This window comes from Fistularia commersonii, chromosome 17, assembly GCF_037954325.1.
Source record: "Fistularia commersonii isolate RoL2024-O1a breed Wild chromosome 17, RoL_Fcom_v1.0, whole genome shotgun sequence".
Taxonomy (NCBI): domain Eukaryota; kingdom Metazoa; phylum Chordata; class Actinopteri; order Syngnathiformes; family Fistulariidae; genus Fistularia; species Fistularia commersonii.
In genome coordinates this window covers 5,632,042-5,656,551 of record NC_141300.1, presented here as the reverse complement: position 1 = coordinate 5,656,551, position 24,510 = coordinate 5,632,042, and the positions used below count along the sequence as shown (strand labels likewise).

The window sequence follows — 24,510 nt, the reverse complement described above, 5'->3', positions numbered from 1 at the left end:
GTTTATCTTTGAGATCTGAATACATTTCCAGAGGCAGCAAACCCCACCTTGTGAAGCAACATATGTGTTTAGGGGATTTTGGGATTAAGGGGTTAATTAAATTTGGAGTTTCATTATGTTCTGATTAGAGGGATAATATCTATCTGATAAATGATGAAATGTTTGACATGTACATCATTCTGGGCTGCTCTATTGTACATAATGATGAGAGCGCACTCTGCAGGGGTCACGAGGTCCTGCAGCTGTGTATGCAGCTTAGCTAGAACCCTTCCCAAACCCTGTCATGATCTTTGTCTTCAGACACAGTCGAAAGAGAGAGACCCTTCACGTAGCTGTGAATAATGTGTGTGTCTGTGTGCGTGTGTGTGTGTGTGTTTGTTCATACATAAAACTTGCCCAATTTCCTGCTGGTGACAAACCCACTGGACACCATGAGGTGAGGCAGAGGAAGGAAGGAAACGTCAGCTCAGTGAGAGGAAGGCTGTCAGAGAGGGAGGTCTATAAAAACAAACAAAAAAATTACTCTGAGATGTTCCAAAATTTGTATCACACTTCAAAAGGAAGTACTGGATATTTTAACTGGATACCAAAAATATGGGCGTTATATATGATTATCGTTAGGTAAAATATGAGGTGAAGCTACACAACAGAAATGCATTGTCTTCGGCATGATGTAGCATTGTTTTGTTTCCATAGTTACAAAAAGGGCTTTTGAAACATGATAATAATTCAGCCAACTATATATGCGATTTAAATGTGTTCAAGTACTTTCCTGGTCAATTATCTTGCAGTTCTTGAAGTTCTTTCTTGGAGAATATTAGTAATGCTTTGCTAAGTTAATTCCATTTAATTGGGGCAAAATTGATCAGAATGTGTCAAAATTAAAACAAAAAGCATGACAGTTGCCAGAAAGTGCTCCATGCCTCAAAGCCAGTTTTGTATGAGGTTACTATCAAAAATTGGAAACTGATTTCATAGTCACCTACAGTTACATTTTATTGTATAGCGATTACGAAAGGATGCCATTTGTGTGACATGAATAATAGCCAAAGACATGAGCAGGGTTAAAATATTTACTGTAGTGCTACAGTACGCAACTGGTATGGATGGACACATCTGGCATCATAAGCTGTGTTCCATAAGACAATGTAGTGTCCACAACATGGCAGAAGAGTAGAAAACAGGAAAAAAAACATTAAAAGAATAAACATAAGTGTACATGAAAGCATTCAAAGGGTCTATTTGCTTCTTGTCTTCTCAGTTTCCCTCCTACTGCTTTGATCAGTACTGGCACTGGACTGAAAAGAAAAACATGAAAACCCAGTAAAGCCCAGGATGACAGACCTGGCTTCATTTAGCACAACTGTGATGGCTTTCTTGCACAGCATTCACGCACGCACACACACACACACGCACACACGCACACATACACACATACACACACACACAGGCAATAGATTGCAACCCTACATAGCCCCAGGAGAACGATTGTCACCCCTGATCTCCGAATCAGATTCGGTAAGGTTTCAAGGTTAATTTCCAAATAAATACATTCTCAAATCCTTTTCATAGCAAACCATAAATGAATTCCCGACACATGTACATACATATATATAGTTAAAAAAAAAATAATCATGAAGTGTTTTACATCCTAAAACAGTCACTTGAACATGGCGCTGACTGAGATGCAAGTTGTAGGTTGTATAAAAGAAAAGGACAAAAACATCTGGTTTGAGAAGCAGAACCATGAAAAGTCCCTTCAACCCAAAGTCCCTCTAACTGGCCAGCAGAGGGCGGCTCCACCGGAAGCAAAAAAGTGGATGGTTCAGGGGTCATTGGAAGAATAATCCCTGGTTTATGGTCCAAATTGCTATTTTACGACAACTTTGCCTGGAAGCATAGCACTATAAATCAGGATCATCTGAATCACAGCTCCATCCAAATGTGAATTATGTGAAATAGAAAGTGAGGTCGAGTAAGACTATACAATTGGGCGTCGTTTTCCAGAGTTGGCAAATTCGACGAATAAACAGATGCCTTGCAAATCATATGCAACAGTCGCCTACAGCCACGTGGGTTATAATTAAGTATGTTTGTCTACAATACCAGGATTTCCCTGTAGCTTGAGAAGTCTCAATTTTTTTTAGGCAGTGTCGACACTGCTGAACATTCATGAGGCGCTTTGAAGGCATTTCGAGATGGGAAACAGTAGAGTGGTTTGTTTGGTACGGTCCTGGAGATGGCATTTGATCTACTTGGAATGCTCCAAGTCATTTCGGGCTGCTATAAAAAATTGGAAAAAAAAAAAAAAAAAGAAAAAAGAGGGGGGGTGAGACCTTTGGATCTTATGGCATCACGGCAGTAATACAAGCAAAGGGTGACGTCACGGTGACTTTGTCCACTTCTTTTATACATTCTATAATGCACATAGAACCCCTTCTATAAGGTCAAGCACTACATTTCCTCTATATATTTATTCGCTCAATCCTCCAGTCCCTTCCTCCACTAAGCACTTCATCAGTTAACTGATTGTACACACTAGTGTTGTGGATTAGACCAAAGCTGTGCTATATCCCTTCCAGTACTGTGCAACAGGCGCACAAATACAAAGATTCTCTGTTTCACGATCTGCCCAGTCCCATTCTCATTAACCATCGTTAGATATACACACATACACACACATACAGTGCTCCTTGTAAACAAGTACTCTTTGTCCTTTCGGAGATTATAAATACTATTTTGGTAAAATCATCATCATTAAAAGACGAGACGGAGTGGACGTGAGCATACATTACTACAAAACACACAGAATTGCACTGTTGGAAGATATTCCTTCTTGTGTATCTTTACATCGTGTTTATCCTCTTCTTTTCTTTTTTTTTTTTTTTTTTTTGGCTTCAGCATTAAGGCCCAAATTCTGGAGTGAAAAGGAAGTAGGAGAAGTCCAAGCGGTGATCTGCCTCCACCCACCAGGCCTATTGTAGGTACTAACAACAGACACGCTGACAAATAAACAGTATTGCAGGGCAATATAAAAAGACACTAAGGAATGGTGAAACATCCGCTGATTCTTTCCCCTAAATCATTCTTCATCATACATCTCATGTTTTTATTTAAAATCTTTCAATCTTCTCTTGTCTTTCATCCCTCATTCCCTGTCCAAAGTGCGTGGGTGCCGGTGCTGTTTCAGTCTGGCTACACTAGGGGTTGCCATTCCTCTCTGCAGGTGACTGTCAGATGGCGGCTATGTTTATTGCTATAATGTCCGTGCTCCTCCCCTCTCATGGAGATGCAGTGGCTTCCAAACACTGATCTGAGGTCTCAGCCCCCTCTTCTGATTTGAGTTTGTGCTTGTGGGAGGGACCTGATGCCGGATCAGTGCTGGAGTGGAAACCTCCTCCCTGGGGCAGGAGCTCAGGTGAAGACGTAGTTGAGGAGGAGCTGAGAGACGAGCAGAATGCAGACAATCAAACAGTGGCGGCCTGTTAGCGACACGCTGTTGTCTGCTGCCCTCTGGCGAGCCAGCTGTTGACTTAAAGCCAACAGGTTCCTGCAGAGAGAGACAGAGGTCAGAACGTCATTGGAAAAGAAAACATTGAGTATTACATTTCAAGGTTTAAAAAGTAATTCTACTTCTGACAAATGTACTGATGTCGTGGATTTATTTCGCCATCATAAGTTATGAACCCAAACCCAGATTTTGACTGTTAAATGACTAACATGTGCAGTACAGTGTTTTACCTCTGGATGTCCTGCTGTGTTTTCTGTATGGAGGAGATAGAGGCCTCTAAGAGTGAAATGTCTTTTGCCTCTTTGCTGCACCGAGCGCACTCGGAGAACTCTGGTGAGGACACAGTGAAGAAATGACAATCGGTTTCAGCAGCGTAACTTGCATTTGAAAAGGCAAAACAACATCTCATATGACTGGTGCTGGAGAAGCTTCCCCCTTAGTTTCATTATGCTTCAATGCACATCAGCAGCGACTTGATGTGGTGTGGCGTTTCATCCCAACATCCCATAAAGCATCTGTTAGGTTGCTGTCATGCATTACTGGGGATAAGACGCTCTTTAATTAGTCCCTTCGTGGGTAAACTTTTAGCGAACACTGTAGACGTCATTCAGACTGACAAGTGTCCAATGAAATTCTTGGTGCATGTTGTGGAACATGGCTTCCTGTGGGCACTAGATAGGGACATCTTGCACTAATGGCAATTAAGTATGATTTAGCTCCTTTACCTTCATTGTCAGATGACTCATGCGTGGGTTCTGGGGTGCTGCTGCTGCTCTCAGTGTTCTGGCTACAGCTGGATGGCTGGCTGCTTGCTTTCCTGTGCTTCCCATTAACCTCAGCCTGCCAGGAAGTAGAAGAACAATTTGCTTGACTCCACTGCTGATACACAGAAAGAACAGTATGTGGTGATGATGCGGCAGCATGGCTGAAGTTGGACTTATCAGTTTATAGTAAGTAGCATTTAAAAAAGGGATTGCCTTGGGCTGCAAAGCTTCTGAACTTTGTGTCGTACACTCCATCGATTACTCATGGTGGGAGTTTAATGCCAAATTCAAATTTAAGTTGCACTACGGTTGATTACTAAATAACTAAATGGATTACTGATATAAACACTGGAAGCAGCACATTTTTCTTGCCGTGTGTGTGTGCATGTGTCTGTGTGTAGTTTTTAGCAAAGCCAGGGGGAAAACACAATTTTTTAGTGATTATAATGGTTCAATCTGTTTTGTAGTGGCCTGAGCATATCAGCTGTTATCGGTTTGCCTTTCAAAATGCTGATGTCTGGTAGCATTATCTTCAGCTACAGCAAAAAAGCCAATCAGTTACAAATGAAATTTTAACCAAGAAAGTAATATTAATAGCTCAAGCAACGCCTTGTTGATGAGGATAGGGCCTTGACGAAGGTGTAGAGGCTGGTGTTAGAGTACGTGATACCTTTCGCTGGCTGGACCAGCTGTGGCTGTAGGAAAGCCCGTTGCTTTGCTTTAGCACTCTCTCATGGGTCTGAATCATGCCGTCTCTCTCGTACTGAAGCAGGCAGCGCTCTGGGTCCCAAGACCTTGTGCTGCCAAAAACGACAGCACAGAAGGCACGTCCACATCATGGTTGTACATTACTGTATTCCACTCAACAGAAGTCACTGTGCTCTTGAGGCAAGGTAAAATTAAAAAAAAAAAACACTGGGAAACTACTTCATGGATTTCCAGACTCACTCTACACAGCCAAGATATCTACCTCTGTGTGAAGTGACGACACTTTAACAGGTACTGTACTCATAAAATGTATCCTTGTTCAATTACAGAGAAATCTAAAGAAATCTAGTTCATACTCCATATGCTTGTACGTCCATTCAGAGGTGACAGGGTCTTGCTTGAAAAGATGTGGGAACCAGGGTTTGTCGCCTCTCTCCCGGGCCTCTTTACGTTGTGCTTCCTCCAGCACAAATTTCTCCTGTGTGGCGCGCAGCTGATCTCGATCCAAAATGGCACTGGTCACATGCGTCCATAGCCTGTCATGAGCGGGGCAAAATTGTAAACATATTGTATTCTGCACTGTGTTAGAAAAAGGAATAAAGGGAGAAGGTTCTATTTCCGCTTGTATTTACACCTCTCTTTATGTAGATTTCAGATCCCTGGTGTTGTGGAAGTTGCTCTTGTGGTTTATTAAGTTCTGTCATTCATAATTTCCCAATTAAAATAAGCACAGTGATTCATTGAAGAAAAAAAAGCACATATGTGGTTTACCTTTCAGACTCAAACTCTCCCTGTTGGTTTAACTGGACCACTTGTCTCTTTAGGCGGCTTCTGCGGACCTCTGGGCCTGGGTTCCACAACGTTTCCTGCTGACCGGTGCGCTTCTCATGGATGAACACCTCACTGTCCTGATTAGATGAAGGCATAAAAATATTCAGCCCCTCCATCCAGATCAAATCACCTCAGATCTGGTATTACAACCATTGTAAACCTTTCCAGAAGGCTACACATCTTTACGGGCACAAAACTTGTTCGGACAACGAGAACCACGGAACAACTTTAATGCTAAGGTGAGACTTCCTGGCAAACCGGTACGGAGAATGTAGTTTAACCAGGTCTGTGGAAATTAGGTGTTAAGACAAGAAATCAAGATGAGGAAAAGAACAGGCATCAGGAACTGTTAAGCTCAAAAAGAGTAAATAAATCTTGATTTCTGATTCCATTAACTGTGCTCTAAATACATAGACAACTGTCAGTCAAATCTCCAGATTGACAGTTGTTTTTGATACTTCCTAGGATATGTATCATATTCATATGCAAAGGAAATTTAATCAGTTCTAACCAACAGTGACATGAACTTTGCCGTCATTTATTTTTCCTTGAACTAATGACCAGTTCTACTATAACTACTACAAGCTATTTGCTATCAAAGAGAAAAAATCTCTTACCCAGTGTCCATCAACAGTTGCTAAGAGTTCATCAGCCATAAAGATCTTCCCGCTGATCTGATTGACAGCGCAGGACCCTCCAAGGAAAGGCTATGGTAAAAACACAAACAAATAAGAATTACTTTCCATAACTGAAGCAGAGTATGTCAGAAAAAAAAAATCAAAAAGCTGCTTCTTTTTTTTAAATGTACCTTGAGTTTGAACTCAAGTTCTGAGAAACATTTTGTTTTCTCACACTCGATCGTAACCTTCCCGCCCAGCTCTAGTGTCATGGTGCCGTACAGGATACCTTCGGGAAAAGACACACACTATGTCAGCGCAAAGGAGTGTTACAGACTCCTGGTGAATCAAATTAACGATGGGGTGTGTGTTTCTTGTTATGGTTAGCGAACATGGCAGTGACTGTTATTTGAAAGCTGAACTGGAGAAAGGAACAGAGAGATTCAAATCTGCAGTGGCTTCAAAGTGTACTACCTTGAATAAAAAAAATGTTTCCATAAAAGGCAGCAGACAGTAATTAGCAATTCCAGCATTACCTTTGCAGTGAGCGTAGGGCATGGTGATGACGTACTCTTCCTCTCTGGCCAGAAACAGCAGCCGGGCTTTGCCATCCAGAATGGCCGACAGAGAATTACCTACGTAGCAGAGGGACACATTGACAGGCAGAAAACGTAAGCGTCCAATGGGTAACATCAGACAGTTTCAGCATTCAAATGGGCACATAACCATTATTTATGTACAAAATAATTGTTCATACTTTTAAAACAGTTAGTGTGTTTTGTAATGATTTTGTGTGAATGTAAATCAATTCGAATGGCATTTTTCCATGTACATGACCATATGAAATGTAAGGCTAGCATGTCAGTAGGCACGGTTGTCCATTTGCAGAAGTCATCTGATACATGATTGATGTTGGTATTTGTTGGTAATACATTTAAAAAAAATAAAAATCTGTTTTTGGTTATCAAGTTCATTATGTTTATTCTTCTGACAGCACTACTATTTTTGGCAAAAAATCTACAAACACAAACAGATAGCATATTCTTGGAACTTGTTTACCATAAAATTTGGACTTTGCTAAGATGCTCCCACTGATAGAAAAGCCATCCTTCCGATTGGAAATGTAAAAGGCAGAGATGGGTGGATGGTGGGACACCTGGTGGAGCAAAAGAAAGGTAAAAGGCAAAGGGTAAAAGGTACAAAGTGATTTGTCAGGCGGCGTCTTTCTGTAAGTTTGATAGTCGGTAAAACATTTCACACAAAATGATTAATTTGTTCTCATATAGGTTATGGTTATGACAGTGATTTAACCTGCTCTGCGATGTAGAAAGTGCAGCTGTCGGTTTGAGGATGGAGCCAGCAGCAGCGGAAGGTTTCTCCCAAGATTGGATTGTAAGGCTTCTTCAGACCCTGAGAAGTATTAACAAATGCAACAATGTTGGACTGAAATGTACACAGAGTTAGGCCATACTACATTACACCAAACCATATCTTGCGATTAATTATGACAAGCATACAATCTCAGAGTCCTCGTTGCTTCATGAATAATCAACACCATGTTGCCAGCATACTTCAGTAGAATATAATACACAGTACCACATGTCCCATGTACAAACATTCTCAAAAAATGAACGAGATTGATATACTACTTTGTCACTCCAGGTTTGGTTTATCTTTAGACAGAAATGATCTACAGGTGGGCTCTTCTTTTCTCTCTAGAAACATACATTAATCTTGTGATGCAAGATGAAAGAAATTGCTCTGAATGTGTCCTTCCCTCTTCCAAAGAAGCTGTTTTAGAATTTACAATCAAAATTTGGAGCAATCCATTGGTTTCATTATGATTTGTTAAAAACACCAAAAAGATGTTCATGTTGCTGTTCCAGTGTCATGACATAGCCATGTGCAGTGTAATGCTGATGATGTATTTTATTTAAGTATGTAAGAGTGACTAGAAACTGGTCAGTGGTCTGACTTTCGACGGCTTCATCTCTAACCCATCCTATCGAGTACATGTAGGCTGCTCTGCGTTACTTTTATGATTCGTCAAACACTTGATTATTCAGGTATAGACTGACGTAGCTGACATATTATAAAATGACATGATGGTAATCAATGAAGAATAAATGTACAACTTACAATTCAATATTTGATTAATTTTCTTTATTGCAATGCAAATTTACAGAACAGCACTATGAAACATCTCTACCTATTATGTTCTTAAGTGTTCAAAATGCTTAATATATCTAAGTACTGAATTTATTTTTGGATCATCTAGTTAACAGTTCCCAAATAATTGTGTGATTTGATGTTTTCTCAGGGAAGAACTCCTACCTTGGGCTTCTTATAAAAGCCAGACAAGTACCATCTCAAGACGTGCTTGATCCGACCGTATGCGCTGTCCTCAAATGCAGCTCTGTTGCAGGGAATATGGAGGGCAGACAATTGAAACCAGCCCTTGTAAATACAAACCTAAATCTGTCTGTTTGGGAAATGCCATTACAATGCCATGTACAATTATTACCAAACAACCCCAAAAAGCAATGAGAAGCTAGGAGTTACTGACTGTGAGAGCAGATCCGCATGGTAGTAATAATCAGACAGCTTGTCCAGGAAAGAGCGGGGCTCGAGAATGAACGTGGGCAGCACCACTTTGGAGAGGTCCATGCCAGGTCGCAGCTGCTTCAGAAGACTCCAGATCAGACCCTTGTTCTCCTCGGACACTGTCTCAACCTGTGATGCCTCACCAGCCTAAAGAGAAATTAATAGATAATATTTAAAACAGCTAAAACCAGGATGCGGCGGTCACAGAGAAGCAATTAAACAAAGCAGCATTCATTTTTTTCTCCACACAATCAATGTTGGTGCCTCACCTCAGCCATCTCCTCTGTGTTCTGCTCAATGTAGGCCGTAGCCTTTGGCAAAGGTGACAGCTCATCTGATTGATCCATGTCACTCTCTTCCGTCAGCCTTCCACCATTCTCATTTGCTGTAGTATCCCAGTCGTCATGGGCCTCTCGCTCCGATTTGTCTGAAAAGCCATCGTGTTCCATGTGGTGATTGCCGAGCAGCACAGAGTCGTTCAGCCTAGTTGTAACAGAGAAGACATGACCAGTGAAATAAACCTCATCATGTAGTACTATTTTACAGCAGACTTATTTCTGCTGCAGTCAATGTTAGTGGCGTCGTCCCATGCTTGCTATCGGAGTATATCATCACCACCATAATTTTACACTTTCTGTTCTGTGACATCACAGCATCCTATTTCACAGTGCCGGGAACCAGACCATGCTTTGCCTTTTAAATTATGCTGCCTCTCAGTGACTTCAGTGAGTCTTGTGATGTCTGTGCAACTATGAAGATTGCAGTAATGCAGCTCCATGTGTGGCAGCGTGTGTCGATCCACAGTGAAGAAAATCAGCTGGTGCAAATCATATTGCACCATGAGAGGCATCACTTGCAGGGTCAACTTTTCAAAATTCCATGCTTAGCATGACACACTCTTACATACACACACACACTCATGTGCACATCCATAGACACTTTTGTTTTCTTAATTACAATTAGCATCATAGTTGCTATGTATGCTTTAAAGTGACATCCAAGGCTCCCCTATCAAAGTGTGGATTACAAATAGTGCTGGGATGTGTAAAGTAATCCAGAAATGATCACATTGCATTTGACATTGACCTGCAATGACCAAAGTGGGCATAAATTTCTCCTTTGCCTGACTTGTAGCCAACATAACATGGAACAAGAAGTTGAAGTTGTTGAAGAGTGGTGAGTTTGTAGTGCACAACAATTCCTGCAAGCCTATTTTCATACCTTGTATTCTAAGAATTGTAAAGAATTAAAAACTACTCAATAGTTTTGAGCGGGTGTTTATACTTTTGGGGGATAAAGGTAGGCAACAACAGGAAACACAATAAACTTTGAAACATGCTCATAATTTGGCTCAATTTACTGTCAAACCCAAGTTGACCCTGTAAGTATTGCCACTTCTCTTTCTGTTCACAGCTGTCTTTAAACAAAATTGTACCACCAAATTTCCCCAGGTAGCTAATGTATCAGAGTAACCATGTAGTCAAAACAAAGCTATTTTAATGAATTTATGTTGTTAAAAGTGATGTGAAAAAGGCATCTGCAGTTTTTAAATCACAGAATTCAGCATCCAACCAAAACATTGTTTGTTGACCTGTGATAGGAAACACATCAAAAGGAGTTGACAATGACAGACCATGACCTTGGGGATTGAAATTAAGATGCCAACTGATACAGACTTAGAATATACAGACCTAGGAAGTGTTATTGTTCACATTTAGGGCATATGTGTTTCAATGGCATTTCCAGTTCAAATAATCCTATATATAGTCCATGTTCCTTTTGAAGCTTTGAAGAATACGTTGTCAATAAGTAGGAGGCATCGTGCAGAAAAACTGCTATGAAGGTCAGTGTATTAATGCCCATGTATAATGAGGCACACTGTGTTAATTCTCTCCACAATACAAATTAGGCTGACCCCGAGACTCTTGTGTGCATTTAGCGAAGCTGGGCTGTCTGGTTGCCATGACAACAACTACCTTACATACACCATAAATAATTACTATGACCACATTGTTGGGCTTGCTATTTGTGATGTGACTCATAATTTTAACTGTAAGGGGATTTTTGACTCTGCTTTCATTTGGGGAAATGAATGGACTGTGGACCCAAAAAGGACTTCCCTTATCTTTAGACAATATGATTATAAGCCCAGATATCTGCACATCCCCACAGTGTTTCACTGTTGATAGAATTATGCAGAAAATTGTGAAGATGTAGCTATATAAGTTAATGTCAGTGGACAGAAAGAGTGGACAATAATGAAAACCAACCATCTGCAACATCATCTATCCCTGTTGGGGGAATTTAATTAAATATTTTTTTACAGAAACTACCAGGATGGACAATGAGACATCCCCGAGACATCAAGAGAAAGGACTAACTTCTGTGTGCAAAGGCTAATGACAAGTAAAGGGGATATGTGATCCAAGAGCAAGTGTTAGACCTGGATGTGAGAGGACAAATGGCTGTGGAATTAGGTTCTGGGGGAGCACTGATCAAAGAGAATGTGCGGGTATAAAAATAGCAGTGACCCAAGGAAGGTAAAGATGGAGCAATGAAAAACTTAAGTGCTTGTAACACTTGCATACGTGAAGGAAGGGACAAGAGAAAGGTCAAATGCTTAGAACCACAAGACCTGTCAATGTTCAATCATTGAGCATGACCTTAAAGCAAGGACAAAAGTTGTTTGTTGTGCAAGAAAACCTCAAGGTTAGATATGGTGTTGTGGTTGGAGGAGGCAAGAATTATTCAAATTAAACTTAGTGATATGCAACCAAGCCAATAAAAGGAAGTTAGAGAAGCAGTAGGACTTTTTCCAGGACTGCTTGTTGAAAGCACAACATATGTTGCTACAACCAGCCAAGGTCAGCCAGCACCAGATGATTCATAGCCTAGAGTAGAAAAGCCTCAGTCATGAAAATGACTGGTAAAAGAAAAACCCAGGGGGAGAGTGACTTGGTAGCAACTGTCAGGAGACAGACTGGCAGCTGGGTTACGGAGGGGGACTATGTTTTGCACACCACCACTGTTATTGTTCAGGTTCAAGACACCCAATAAAGATGATGACATCAGTGCCTCCTGCCCAACATATTTTGGGTCCTGAAGCCTCTGGTTGGATATAAGCCCTCTCTTATTCCATAGAGAAGCACAATGCATGGACACAACCACACAATTACTAGTTGTGAGAAGACCTTTTTAACATGGATCAATTTCCAGATTATAATTCTCTCCAAGACACAGAAAACCAGACATTACATCTGTAACAAAAAATGTATTAGCCAGAAGAATCTCAAAAAAGAAACTCCGTGATGAAAGTCACACATCATGCTATAAATGCACAAAGAAAGGAGGAGATAGAATTAGAGATAGATGGGGGGGAGGGGGCAGACACAGGACCTCTGTGCAGTTAGTTTGAACACTCATCCAGTGAGACAGACAACTTTAGGCAGACAGACAAATAAATACAGTCTTTGCATTTGAGTATGATAAAGAACAGAAATAACAGATAGTGACAAAGGAATATAAACTTGCTTTCAAAATTCTGTGACAAGATAAAGGAAATGAAAATCTAACATAGCAAAATTGAAAGTTGAATTATCAAAATGTCGACAAACCAGAACAATCACATACCTGAAAACTCTGAATGAGTATTTCGCAATATCTATCAAGCCAAACACCCTGGGGCAGAGGCAGCCACTTACCTTAAACACGAAATGCATACACTGTAACCCTTCCTCTGGCAAATTTGAGTGCAATCAGTGATGTAAACGTACAGACAATTAGTCTGTCCTCCTTTCTTTTCTACCTAGAGCCTGAACTGTATATTTATCTATGGTGGACTGCTTCCTGATAGCGTGTAGTGTTTGCTGTCGCCTCGCTCTGGGTGGTGTATGGTTCACGTTCAACTATCTTCCTGCTCCTCTGACAGTCATGTGATCTTACTGGTGGCATTGATTGGCTAGGAAAAAGGGGGAGAGCGGAGAGATAACTGCTAGAGGGAGTGTGCAATAATGGAGAAGGGGGTGGGGAGGAAAATCTGAAATGCGGGATGTAAACAGGTTCAGAGACATACAAAGAGGAACAAGACCAACGACACTGCAAAAAACCCCACATGTATACAAAAGGGAAATTAGACACACTTGCCAACCAACAAAAATGGATCTGTACGACTACATTAAAATAAAGCAGCTCTCCGTACTTCTTGATCAAATGGTGCTCGAATGTGGTTTCTGGTTATGACAATGTAGCCAATGGCGTAGTTACTCTGACCCCTGGAGTTTATGAGACGACTACCTTAAAGCTTTTCTAGAACTGACAGTCCTTTGTCAATATTATATGTATATGTATTTTTTCTTGATTATTCATAGGATGAATCACAGGCTCCTGGAAAATCTCATCACCGATAATGAAACACTCAAATACATTAAAATCTTAAACCACTCCGATTGCTTTTACTTGTTTAACTAAGACTTTCACAAACAAACAGAGCATCTATGAATTGGTAAAACTTAAAACAACTCATAATAAAACTGAGATGCGAGATGGCATTTCTATTCCATGTTTACAAACTATCCTTAGGGCGACTGTTGGGCTGATGATAGGCGGAGGATTTTTCTTTATTTTTTCACAGACCACCAGACCCTACTGAGTACCAATCTTAAGGCTTAAGGTCTTACATTTATAGAGATATCATACAACATTCAAAATATACCAGTACTGAGAGTATTATCACAAATGTAATGGGTGCTTTTCATGAGCTTTATAGGCACACCCTGGTAACATATCAAAAATCTTGTAGACAGGCACAAAAGCAAACCACCAATTCATAATGATATGTTAGCCTCTTCTGCAAAAGTAACTCAAAGCTGACTGGCAGCTAAACATTTGACACTAGCTAAACAAAAACTGACATTTGAAGCCTTTCAACAATTTGCATTATTGCTTATGTCAGTTAATCCAAAAGTCTTGTGCCTCCACCCTGTTTGACAAGCCTTATTGTAGCTTCAAAAGCAAAGCAGCCGATGGATTAAAAAAAAAGGGTGCGTCTTACTCAGAGTCCACAAATAAGCCTCAACCTGAGCAGCTTTTCCTAGTAAACTCCAATGTTTATTGTTTAAAACAGTTCAAATTCAGTCAGTCTTAACTAAGGCAAAGATCGCAGATCCATTGGAATGGGGTATTACAATAATAAGCAATAAATTCTATTTGGTCATAAGAGTCTACGATAATATAACAATGTATACACATTACACAGCTACAAACAACAGCAACTTTTCTGGGATACTGGGAAATGTGCTGAAATGCATAGAGGTTCATGTTGTTTTACTAAGCAACTGTGATGCAACGATTGATGCAATGATGTGCAGTCAGCCTCCATGTGGCAATCGTTCAAACAAGAATAATCAATTTTCTTGTTCTTGGTTTGTAACATAAACCACAGATTATGTTTTCAAACCTATCATCAAACAACTCTTAATATGTAAGACGATTAGAATAACTTTGGTTAATGTCATACTTCTGGAAAGAGTTTGGGTAAGCATGTGTTTTGTAAAATCAATTACTCACTGCAGAAGCTCTGCATCAGAAAGAGTGGTAGACTGTAGTAAGTGGAGAATGTGGGAAGACTCTGAAGATGTGCTGATTTCCCCTTCTCTCCCTGATTTAGAGGTCAGCTTGGAGAGGCTGGAGCAGCTGAGTGCAAGCTCCAGGGCATCCATCCAGCATCGGCCTTGAGAGACAAGGCAGATTTCACTCTGAGGTTATTTTGATTCTGCTTTACACATGTGGGAATCCACACACAACTAGAGCAATAGCACAGAATCCTCACCGTCGGACTCCGACGCCGCTCTGAATATCAGGTAGTTGCTTGGTAGAGGCTGTGTAATGGAACCAACATTCTCTCCTTTTGGACCCTGAACATATGGATCAAACAGCCATTATAGATACATAAAATTATTCATACAACAAATCAGAGATTGTGTAAGTGAAGAGAAGAAAGAAATGCCCGTCAAATGAAATTCGCATAGTTGCAGTTTCAAGTTGAACAAGAAGTAAAACTGAAGAGATGGGGAATGGAAACTATATCAATCATGATACATACTGTTGTAATACAAGGATTAAGAAAGTATACAAGTGTGAGTCTAAACAGTTGTCTAACCTTGACAGCCCAAATGGACTTTTCCAATGGGTGATAGAGCTTGAAGCAGAAGCCATCCTTCTTCGAGGGTCTCTCAATCAGCTTGCATGCACTGAGCAAGATGGTGCCTACCCAGTGGTCCGCTTTAGGGGTCTTATAGATTAAAAGAACCCCTGGCTTAAGAGCACACCACAGCTTGGTCCAACCCTTTAAGGAGCCTCGAATCTAGTGAAAGAAATGAAATGAGGAAAGTATCTATATACACAACTTATAGTATAAACATATAAAATGCAGTGCACTTTTTCTCAAGTAATTAACAAAGAAAAGAAGGCTGCTTACTGCAGACACACAAACACATTCTGAAGCTGTGAAATTGTTCATCTGATACAAAACAATAGGTAACAGTGAAAGTGTAATTCACAGCCAGGATGGAAATTAGCAAGAGGTGTAAATAACAAAGCAAAACATTTCAGATGCATGTTGTTTTTTGTTGGCATTTGTGCTATGTGAAGCAGTTGTGTGCAAAACAATAGATGCATCATCTCTATACCTTTAACCAGTTGGACATGATGACAACACTTGGATCCTTTAGTGCACTAAACAGTTCCTTAGCTGCCCGTTTCTTCTCTTGTCTGTAATTCTGCTTCTGGACCTGTAAACACAAACAAACATACAAACACACACAGAAAATTTTAAAATGAACAAACACATGAATGAATCATCAGTCTTACTCGTTCAAGAAGTGGTCCAAAAAGGCAAACACTAGGTGGAGCCAGAGTCAAACACAAATGAGAGCACGGTTCTTCAACCTTTGTTTATCAAGGACAAGCTTCACTGGTTGTCATTTGAAATACAATAAGTGAAGATTGTTTCATATAACAATAAAGGCTATGCAAGGTGAGCAAGCTTAAAATATGATTAAAATGGCCTTGTAATGGTCTATAGTTCTTTACTTCAGAACCTTACTTCATCACTAAGAAGCTTTGACAATATGAATGGATGAACTAAAATGTCAACAATGCACCATATTTGCTTTTCTCATTGTTTTCTTAATCAAAGATGCTCAGTGTACCTTAAGGGACTCTTTTCGGGCCAGCTTTTCCGTGGGGGAGGGGCAGTCCTTCTCAAGCCCATTAAACATTCTGGACTCAGACTAGAAGAAGGGGGAACACAGACTTTAAATGATTATAAAGTAGAGGAGAAAAAAAATGCAGAGATTTTTTTAACTAAAAGACAGATGAACTATTACATGTCACAACTCTTAAGGTACTTACATGTTCAGTTCAAGACTCTGCAATTAAGTATAATGTACATTTAGACTGTATGATTATGAGCAATTTTAAAATAGTTATTGAAAACCAGTTTTCCCTTACAACCTTATTAAAAGATTCCAGTGGTGCACTACCACTCGATCTTAATTAACTCCAGTTATATTTTTTTTAGCATGTTTTGTTTCATAATTACCTAACCGGTTTTATGGTGAGCACTAAACCAATATGACTCAAAATATTACTGAATGAACCCACAGGGGCACTTCAAATCATCTCCAAAATGGTAAAAGAAGACATTCTCAAGGCACAGAACACCACTAAAATTCAGTATAAATGACCTCATGCAAACAGTAGGCTTCAGCCCATCAATTATCCCATAAGAGCTATTGATAAGGAAGAAAAGGGTAAAGGCTCAGCTGTGCCTCTGTATCATTCTGCACATAAACAAGCTGTATTATGAGGTGAGGTAAGGAGACAAGAGGAAACAAGGTGAGATTGCCCAGCTGCCAATGGTAACATTTATTGAGGACCCCTAATTTGTATTTCCAATCTTTACAATGGAGGCAGATTGTTCAGAGTAATGTAGTACAACATGAACAAGAGAAGCAGTGCCATCTCACCAATGGTCTACCTTAAAAAATAAATAGCTTGTGGATGAAAAAAAAAAATGCAGGTTTTTGTCTTAACCTAAAACTTTGAAACAAAGCATTATATAGTTTAGTCAATAAGAAAGTCGATACAGGAGAAACCAACATTAAATAGAGATATGGATCTACAAAGTGAATCAACTAGACTGACTTTATGAGAAACTGTGTTGCCCAATACGGAAGGCGGTTCTTACCTTGCTGCCCGGTGACTGGGCAGGGCTAAGTTCATTACTCAGCATGGAGAGATCCTGTCTGTCTGTATCACTACCTGGTGGGAACCCACAGCACATACAAACAAACTCGATAAATAAATCCAGCAGCAGACGAGAAAAGCTTGGCAGCTCCAACAGCCGCACAGAAGTGCAGGCTGACATACGCTGATGTGTACAGAATAAGCAGCACTGATCTAGCCACACTGTAGTTTTGTAGGATGTTCTTTAATTTTTTACCTGGACTGAGGCTGTAGAGATCATTGTCTCCTCCGTAAGACAGGTTCCGGGTGAGAGAGCGGGGGTCAATTTTGGGTGGGGAAGTGGCATTGGGACACAGTGAAAATCTCCGTTGAAATAAATTCTCCTCCTTCATCCCGATATCCTAATCTTGTCCTTTCTAGGGGAAGGGTAATGGAAAAGGAAAAGGAGAAAAGAAAAGAAAAGAAAAGGGTAAGAAGAAACAAACAGATGGTTATAAAAACAGATGGGATAAAATATACATTTTAAAATGTTTGCATCAGTCACAAACATTTTATAAAAAGGATTCACCATGTATTTACGAGACGTCTCTTCATCTGTCTGACGCCATGACAACCCATTCATGCGGCAACAAAGATCTACTGTATGCTGACCTGTCCGCCTGTCGACATAATGGCCCTGTGCATGGTAGTGACAAGCAGCTCAGACTGCACACGGTCAGTGATTATGACAGAGTGTGACTGCGCTCAAATTCAGTCACAGTCCACAGAGAGACACCAAAATGACGTACTATCGACTCCATGCCAATTTCTCCCAAGATCAAGACGCCTATGCCTAAACGTGCCAAAAGGCATCAGCTCATTTAGAGATAACCTTAATAGGTAGCATGATCTTTTTAATACAGTTATATTATATCATGTTTGTCAAGCTCATCCAAATCCCAGAGGCTACAACAACTGCCATGGTAAACATTGTCCAACACTGCTCAAAGATGGATTCAAATTTTTGGAACAGAAAATAACAACAACCAATTGTCCATATGGAAAACAAAATAAGGTCAGAGGACTACATTCCTTAGCAGATAAGGTAATAAAAGAATACTTTAATATACAACATTCAACCACGGTGGAATCTGTTTCATCCACTTGCAAACTGGCCCCTCACCAAGGTAGCATGAACCCAACATTTCAAATTTTCCCTTGACTGCCGAAATGTAATTTGCTGAGTGGCAGCACTCAGCATTATGTTTGGATGCAGTCACATTAGCTTTCCCTTATGTTGAATTTAAATATCTTATTAAAAACTAACTAGAAAAAAAACATCCTCTCATGCCACCAGAATAGCTTCTCAGAGTCTGTGAATTCCTTGGTTTCTCCCTCGTGCTCAGAAAACGCTGAAACTCAACTGTAACATTTGAAATTAGGCCAAAACTCGCAGAGGCAACCAAATGGAAATGTAAGTTTGTGAACAATGGGATAATGAAATATCAAGCACAAACATCCAACGTTACTGTTGGCAGGCAAGTTTTTCAGCACTTTCTGAGCACATATTCAATACAGTTGTAAAATCCTGAAAAATAAGAAATTCCCTGTGAGCAAATTATGTAAACTTATTAGTTTTGTTTTGTTTTTGCTGCATTACAGTTTGTTACAGAAAAACAAACAGACACAACAATAGGAGACAGATGCTTAATTCCATGTGTGCCAAATAAACATTTATACTTCAATTCAAGTGGCTCATTGGGGTCTCTGTAGCATTTTCATTTCTAGTAAATTATCTAAAGACTCGAAATTGTCCATGGGTAAGAGTGAGAGACTGTACTGGATTGGAATACTGAATAGTGGCACTGTAGAATTATGTAAGGGTGAATTGATTGGGTGTCTCTGTATGTGACCCTGTGATTGACCGGTCCATGTTAAATACTGCCTCTTGCTCAATGACAGATTCACATCGCCCTGGCAAGTGTGTTGGCACACAAAGTCATATCGATAATTATTCTTGACCTTCCTTTTCAAAGCCCATCAAAAGGGCATTTGGAGTCCTACATCTTACTGGGTAAGTGAAACTACAGCAGGACAAAGTTGTTGCACAGAAGTGCACTCAGTTTGCTTCTGAGCTGTGGCTAATTGTTATTAAGGAGAAGCGTCACGTTTTTGTACACTATAACCACTCTGACAAACAAAACGGGCATTGATTAAAGCGACACGGACATTGACACAGTTTCTGTCTATCCTTTCAGATCAGTGTGGAAACTTTGAGTCTTCTGTGAAACCTTTCCTTGTTAATGAGATGCGTATGTTTTTGATCCCTGAAGACACAATCGTGTAACACTTCCCTCCTCCTGACTGCTTCTTCTCAGCCAACACAATCTGTCTCCTTCTTGTTATTTCCTCTACTGAGCTGAGTATTGACAATAAGTATTTATAGCATCTGTCTAACTCATACAGAGGGTTGTGGCTGTTTCAAGACAGATCATTATGCTTGTTCAAACAGGCTCTTTGCTGATCACAGAAAACAGGACCTGAGTGTAAAAAGTAAGGTTAATGGAGCATAGCTGTTACCACCTGGGTCTGTCTGAACAACGCCGCACTGCTCAGATCAATACACCTCCATTCATTTACTTTCCACGCAAAAATTCATACAGCCTTCCTGGCAACCAAAGTCTCGCCTACAGTTTATAAATTATAACATCCGAGACCAGCGTGGTACATCGAAAGAATTCACTACACATTGTCAGGCTTTTTCATTTTCAACTCTCCGACATTATTCAGCTGTGGCTCCAATTCAAAATGAAAGACGATAAAACATCACCGTAAACTTCAGACTCACAATAGAGTGAAATCTACAAATTTATTCTTCCAAAGAAGGGGCCTTATTTGTCCTTGTGCAGCAGTTCTATAAATAGCATTACATTACTGCAGTGCATGTGTGTATGTTTCATCCAGCAAGCCTGCATGGAAAAGAGCTTGCTTGAAGCTTTAGCATTACACAACAGTCAACACATTGAGCTGCCAAACTGCCAAACTGGATGGGGACAACACATGTAGGCTTGTGTGTGTGCACACGCACTAGCACACGCACATACAATTAATACCACTTACAGTCCAAGGCTTGTGGTGGGTCAAGATGTAGTGGGCAGACAGTCAGAACAGCAGGACAAACCAATCACAGGCAGTCCTACTGATGCAGGGTGGGATTAGTCAGAGGTAAAAAAACTACTGGCTGGGTGTATGAGCACATTATGCAGTCTGGGCTTTGCATGGGTGTGGCATCCATGCATGCTCACTGTTTATGTAGTATGTGGCCCACACACTACACAAACATTAAGAACGTTTAGAAGACGTGCCAGGGCTGACATTGCAAGACAGAGGCTAAACGCTTGTGAGGGTACATGTTTAACAAACTAAATTGATGCTTTTCTGTGGAAGAATGAATGGTCATGGATGCATACGTGGTGCCATTTGCAAGAGAAACTGCTCCTCTTCCCAAAAGCAGCACTGCAGCTTTGTACTGTACACACTTAACACTCTGATCTTAATAGCTGTATGACCACAGTGGCATGCACTTCAAAACATTCAAAGTTCACATCAACAATTCATGTTTTTAAAAAAAAATGACAACCTACTCCAGTGGAGGAGCAGCATGCTGAAGTGTTTTCATATTCCGACAAAAAAATGAAATAAATAAAAGAGGATTTAACAATTCTATCCCCTGATTTGAGCATTTAAGTGTTAGCCTTCAGGAAGCAAAACACATTGCAGGGTTTGTTTATCTGGCAAAGTACGACAATGCAATAAAAGATACTGGGAGATTATTATGAGAAAGATATTCAAAATTATAAGAGGTACAAAAATCAGTCTGGACCCAACAACAAGCCATGAATTGTATAATGAAAAATGAAACATGCTAGAGAAGCCTTTTCAAAAATATATCCAAGGGCGAACTAAAAAAACATTCTGCACTTTCAATAGTTACTCATCTTCTGGGAAATCTTCCAGTAATAGTGGAAAAAAAGACGTGTGAAAAATGCTAGACAGTAACTTACATTACTGAACAGTTTCATGACTAAAGGCTATCATCCGTTACATTCATGTAGCACGGAAGCACAGCTAATATTTACCCAAAGATATAAGTAACTTTGGAAATCATCAGCAGAGTATCAACAACAAGTCAATCCGTAACGCACATCCCTGTGTTAAATATTAACCCTGGCCAGAGCTATGACTACAACAGACCTGGGCATTTCATGGCCCAGGGGCCAATTGTGTCCCTTTGGCCATCCCTCATCGGCCTGCGTGAGGTCAGTCAGAACATGAATGAAAAAAAACATATTTTCTGTTCATGTTATACAACTGGTTGCTTTTCTGTTATTGTTGGTCAAACCCTCCAACACTGTTCAGGTTTATCATATGGGCCTGTGTAAAAATTAATTGCCCACCCCTGGACTAGAAGAAGAGATAAAGCACAACAAATAACCAAGATTCACTGTTGCTTTTCTAACATTAAATCAGTTGTTTATGATCATATGGAGAATTTTTGTTTTAGAAATCATTACAACAATAGGAGACAAGGAGACGGGGGAGGAGGAAGAGTAGAGAAGGAGGGAAAAGAAATTGTGAAATCTAGGACTCAACACACCTTCAAATTCCAACTTGAGAGCTGTTAATATGCGCACGTGATCTAACCCGGACATATAGCAGTCTCTCTGGGAGATCAACGCTGCTTAAATATGTTTTTTCCATAAAATAATGTTGAATTTACAAGTGGATTAAAACACATATAGAAATGTAAAACAATAGCATCAACCTCAGTCAAGACAGCTGGCTCTATGGAGCTACCAAAACAAATAAAGCAATTTACAATGTAACTCCATTGCCAACATTCTAGTAAGCATTTTCTATAGTCCACCAGAGGGCCACATAAAGAAAGATGCAAGCGCTCATCCCCCACTATCAAGCTTCCATCGTTGTACTTCATCTTTTGCCTATTAGTTAAACTGATCCTTTACATTTTTTTGAGTATTTCTACACTGCCATTGACTGGCGTACCCACCTCTCACCCGATGACAGCTGGGATAGGCTCTATCATCCCCACAAACCTGATTGTAGGAAACACAATAGATAATGGATGGATGGGTGAATTACTTCTACATTCATCTGAGCACAACATTTTTCACTCAAAAAACTCAGTTTTGTAACGAAATCTTGACAAAACAATCTAGGAGCAGTTCTCCTCACTTCACCAGGCGCATAGACCGTCAAAAATATGCATACCAGTGAGATATAAGGTCATAATCTAGGTGTTGTGTTGACAGGGCATTGCTTGATCACTTATTTAATTGTGGTTACCCCGGGTAAACACAAAAGGAATAGTAATGTGGAAAACATTAAGATCACAAGTTGATGGTTACTTTGCCCCCTTCAGCTCAGTCTTTTCTTCCTTCATTCTTTGAAACTAAAGCACATCAGTTCCAGAAAAACATTTATTTACATTTAAAGCATATATTTGCTGCTGAGAAATATAGGTATAGGATTTACTTGGATCAGCAAAAAGGAAATGTCAATACTGGGATACAAAGCAGAAGATATATTGAGTTTCAGCACAATGTTGGTCCTCCAACATTACTAACGCCTACTTCTTAAGAACATTCTGAAGGTCAAAAGTTGTAAATTTAATGCAGAACAAGTAATATTTGTAGCAGTTTTTACCATCAGTACTACCGTTTCAAGATATTTTCACTACAGTATAATCTTTCTAACTGATTTCCAGACAGATTAACCAAAAAAACTATTAGAAAATGTGTATCCTTAGAAAAAAAACAGAAAGCCCACACATTCATTACAATAAATACAGGAACAAAACTGAATGATAGCCATACACAGATATCTCCCCGAATGCATCTAGTGAATTTTCTCAAATTGAATAGCAGTGTAAAGCACTGTAAATACTGAAAGCCAGTTGTTCCTAACAGAAAAGATGTGAGACCAAGCAGAAACTCCAGTCTTCCAACAGCATCCTCAACCCAGTTAACCCTCCAGTAGATGGCCACATGGCCTAAATATATACATCTATTTTTTAAATGGTGGTAGGGTGGGGTTTTAAACACACAAGAAGACATGTTTTTATACTGCTTCATCATATGAAGAGCATTTCTACCATTCTCTTCTCCTGCAAGATCATTCACTTCCACGATTTTCTTTTCTTACATCGGATTTTTAAAATTACAACTAAATCACAGCTCAAAGTATGGTTTGAGTTAAGAATTTTCAGACAGTCCTAAATCCTGTGAATGATTTGTATATAAAAGAAAAATGCAAAACACAACATGACAATTGTCTAATTCTTCATAATGCATTTGGACCATTTGGAAGATATACTGATACTAAGGATGACCGACACAAACACAAGATAAAAAAAAGCAGAATGTTGGTTAAAGTTGAAGATACAGGATATGGAAATTATGTTAAAACTATCAAGGCTTTCTTATATCATTCCAGACTATTTTTTTTTGTCTTTCTGAATCCAATTTTGAATTATGATTTTATGTAATAATTAGAGCAGTGGCTTGACCAGTGCTCAGTTCTACAACTTGCTATTGCTTGCTGCCTTGAACAGTTTTTTACCCATGAAAACAGAATTCAGGGTGTTCGATGTTGGCATCTCAGCACATATCTGATATGCAGGGCCCGTAAGTCTCTCCTGTACTGAATCGGACACACCTTATCCGCCTTTTAAAACCTCTGTCAGCCTACTTTTCAATCTCCTTTACAGCAGCGTGGTTTTAACTTTTCAGAATGTAATCATTCACTCATCAAAATGAGTCAAAGTTTCAAAGTTATAAATGAAACATAAAATGTTTCTGCTGATTCATTCATCTCATTCACTTTCCAGATTCTTTTTCAGACGAGGCCCGATGCAGCAGCATTCCCTACTTGGAGCAAGTAGCTTTGTAGGCTGTTAAAATGTAAGACAGGGGATTTCCCCAAGAAACCTTAACAGATTAATGATAATAACTTATCTTTTATCAATCCCCTTGGGGAAATTCATCCCCTCAATTAACCTATGGATGAACCTTGAGCAGGAGGCATGCCGTCCCCCAGCGCCGAAGGGGCAGTTAGGGGTTCAGTGTCTTGCTCAACAACACTTTGACAGACTAGGGGGAGCTGGGAATCGAACCAGGCATGTTCCGTTCCAAAGATAATCGCTCTATCTCCTGCGCCACACCGCCCA

General features: G+C 39.9%; 1 protein-coding gene across 2 annotated transcripts in view; it reads right to left on the bottom strand.

Moving 5' to 3' along the window:
* Positions 1-2,856: 2,856 nt before the first annotated feature.
* osbpl5 (oxysterol binding protein-like 5) overlaps positions 2,857-24,510 on the bottom strand; it is a 41,568-nt gene continuing 19,914 nt past the window's right edge. The window contains exons 3-23 of one of the 2 annotated variants that reach the window (XM_086163191.1): positions 17,539-17,698; positions 17,284-17,357; positions 16,244-16,324; positions 15,722-15,823; positions 15,193-15,396; positions 14,863-14,947; positions 14,601-14,763; positions 9,305-9,518; positions 8,998-9,182; positions 8,766-8,847; positions 7,743-7,841; positions 7,491-7,587; positions 6,968-7,066; positions 6,623-6,720; positions 6,432-6,521; positions 5,755-5,891; positions 5,340-5,519; positions 4,946-5,075; positions 4,237-4,387; positions 3,742-3,841; positions 2,857-3,550 (exon numbers count right to left, since the gene is read on the bottom strand). In XM_086163191.1, the coding sequence (XP_086019317.1) occupies positions 3,415-3,550; positions 3,742-3,841; positions 4,237-4,387; positions 4,946-5,075; positions 5,340-5,519; positions 5,755-5,891; positions 6,432-6,521; positions 6,623-6,720; positions 6,968-7,066; positions 7,491-7,587; positions 7,743-7,841; positions 8,766-8,847; positions 8,998-9,182; positions 9,305-9,518; positions 14,601-14,763; positions 14,863-14,947; positions 15,193-15,396; positions 15,722-15,823; positions 16,244-16,324; positions 17,284-17,357; positions 17,539-17,674 (2,643 nt within the window). In that variant the 5' untranslated portion in view covers positions 17,675-17,698 and the 3' untranslated portion in view covers positions 2,857-3,414. The remainder of the gene's footprint in view (positions 3,551-3,741; positions 3,842-4,236; positions 4,388-4,945; positions 5,076-5,339; positions 5,520-5,754; positions 5,892-6,431; positions 6,522-6,622; positions 6,721-6,967; positions 7,067-7,490; positions 7,588-7,742; positions 7,842-8,765; positions 8,848-8,997; positions 9,183-9,304; positions 9,519-14,600; positions 14,764-14,862; positions 14,948-15,192; positions 15,397-15,721; positions 15,824-16,243; positions 16,325-17,283; positions 17,358-17,538; positions 17,699-24,510) is intronic. The other variant, XM_086163192.1, reaches the window with a different exon arrangement.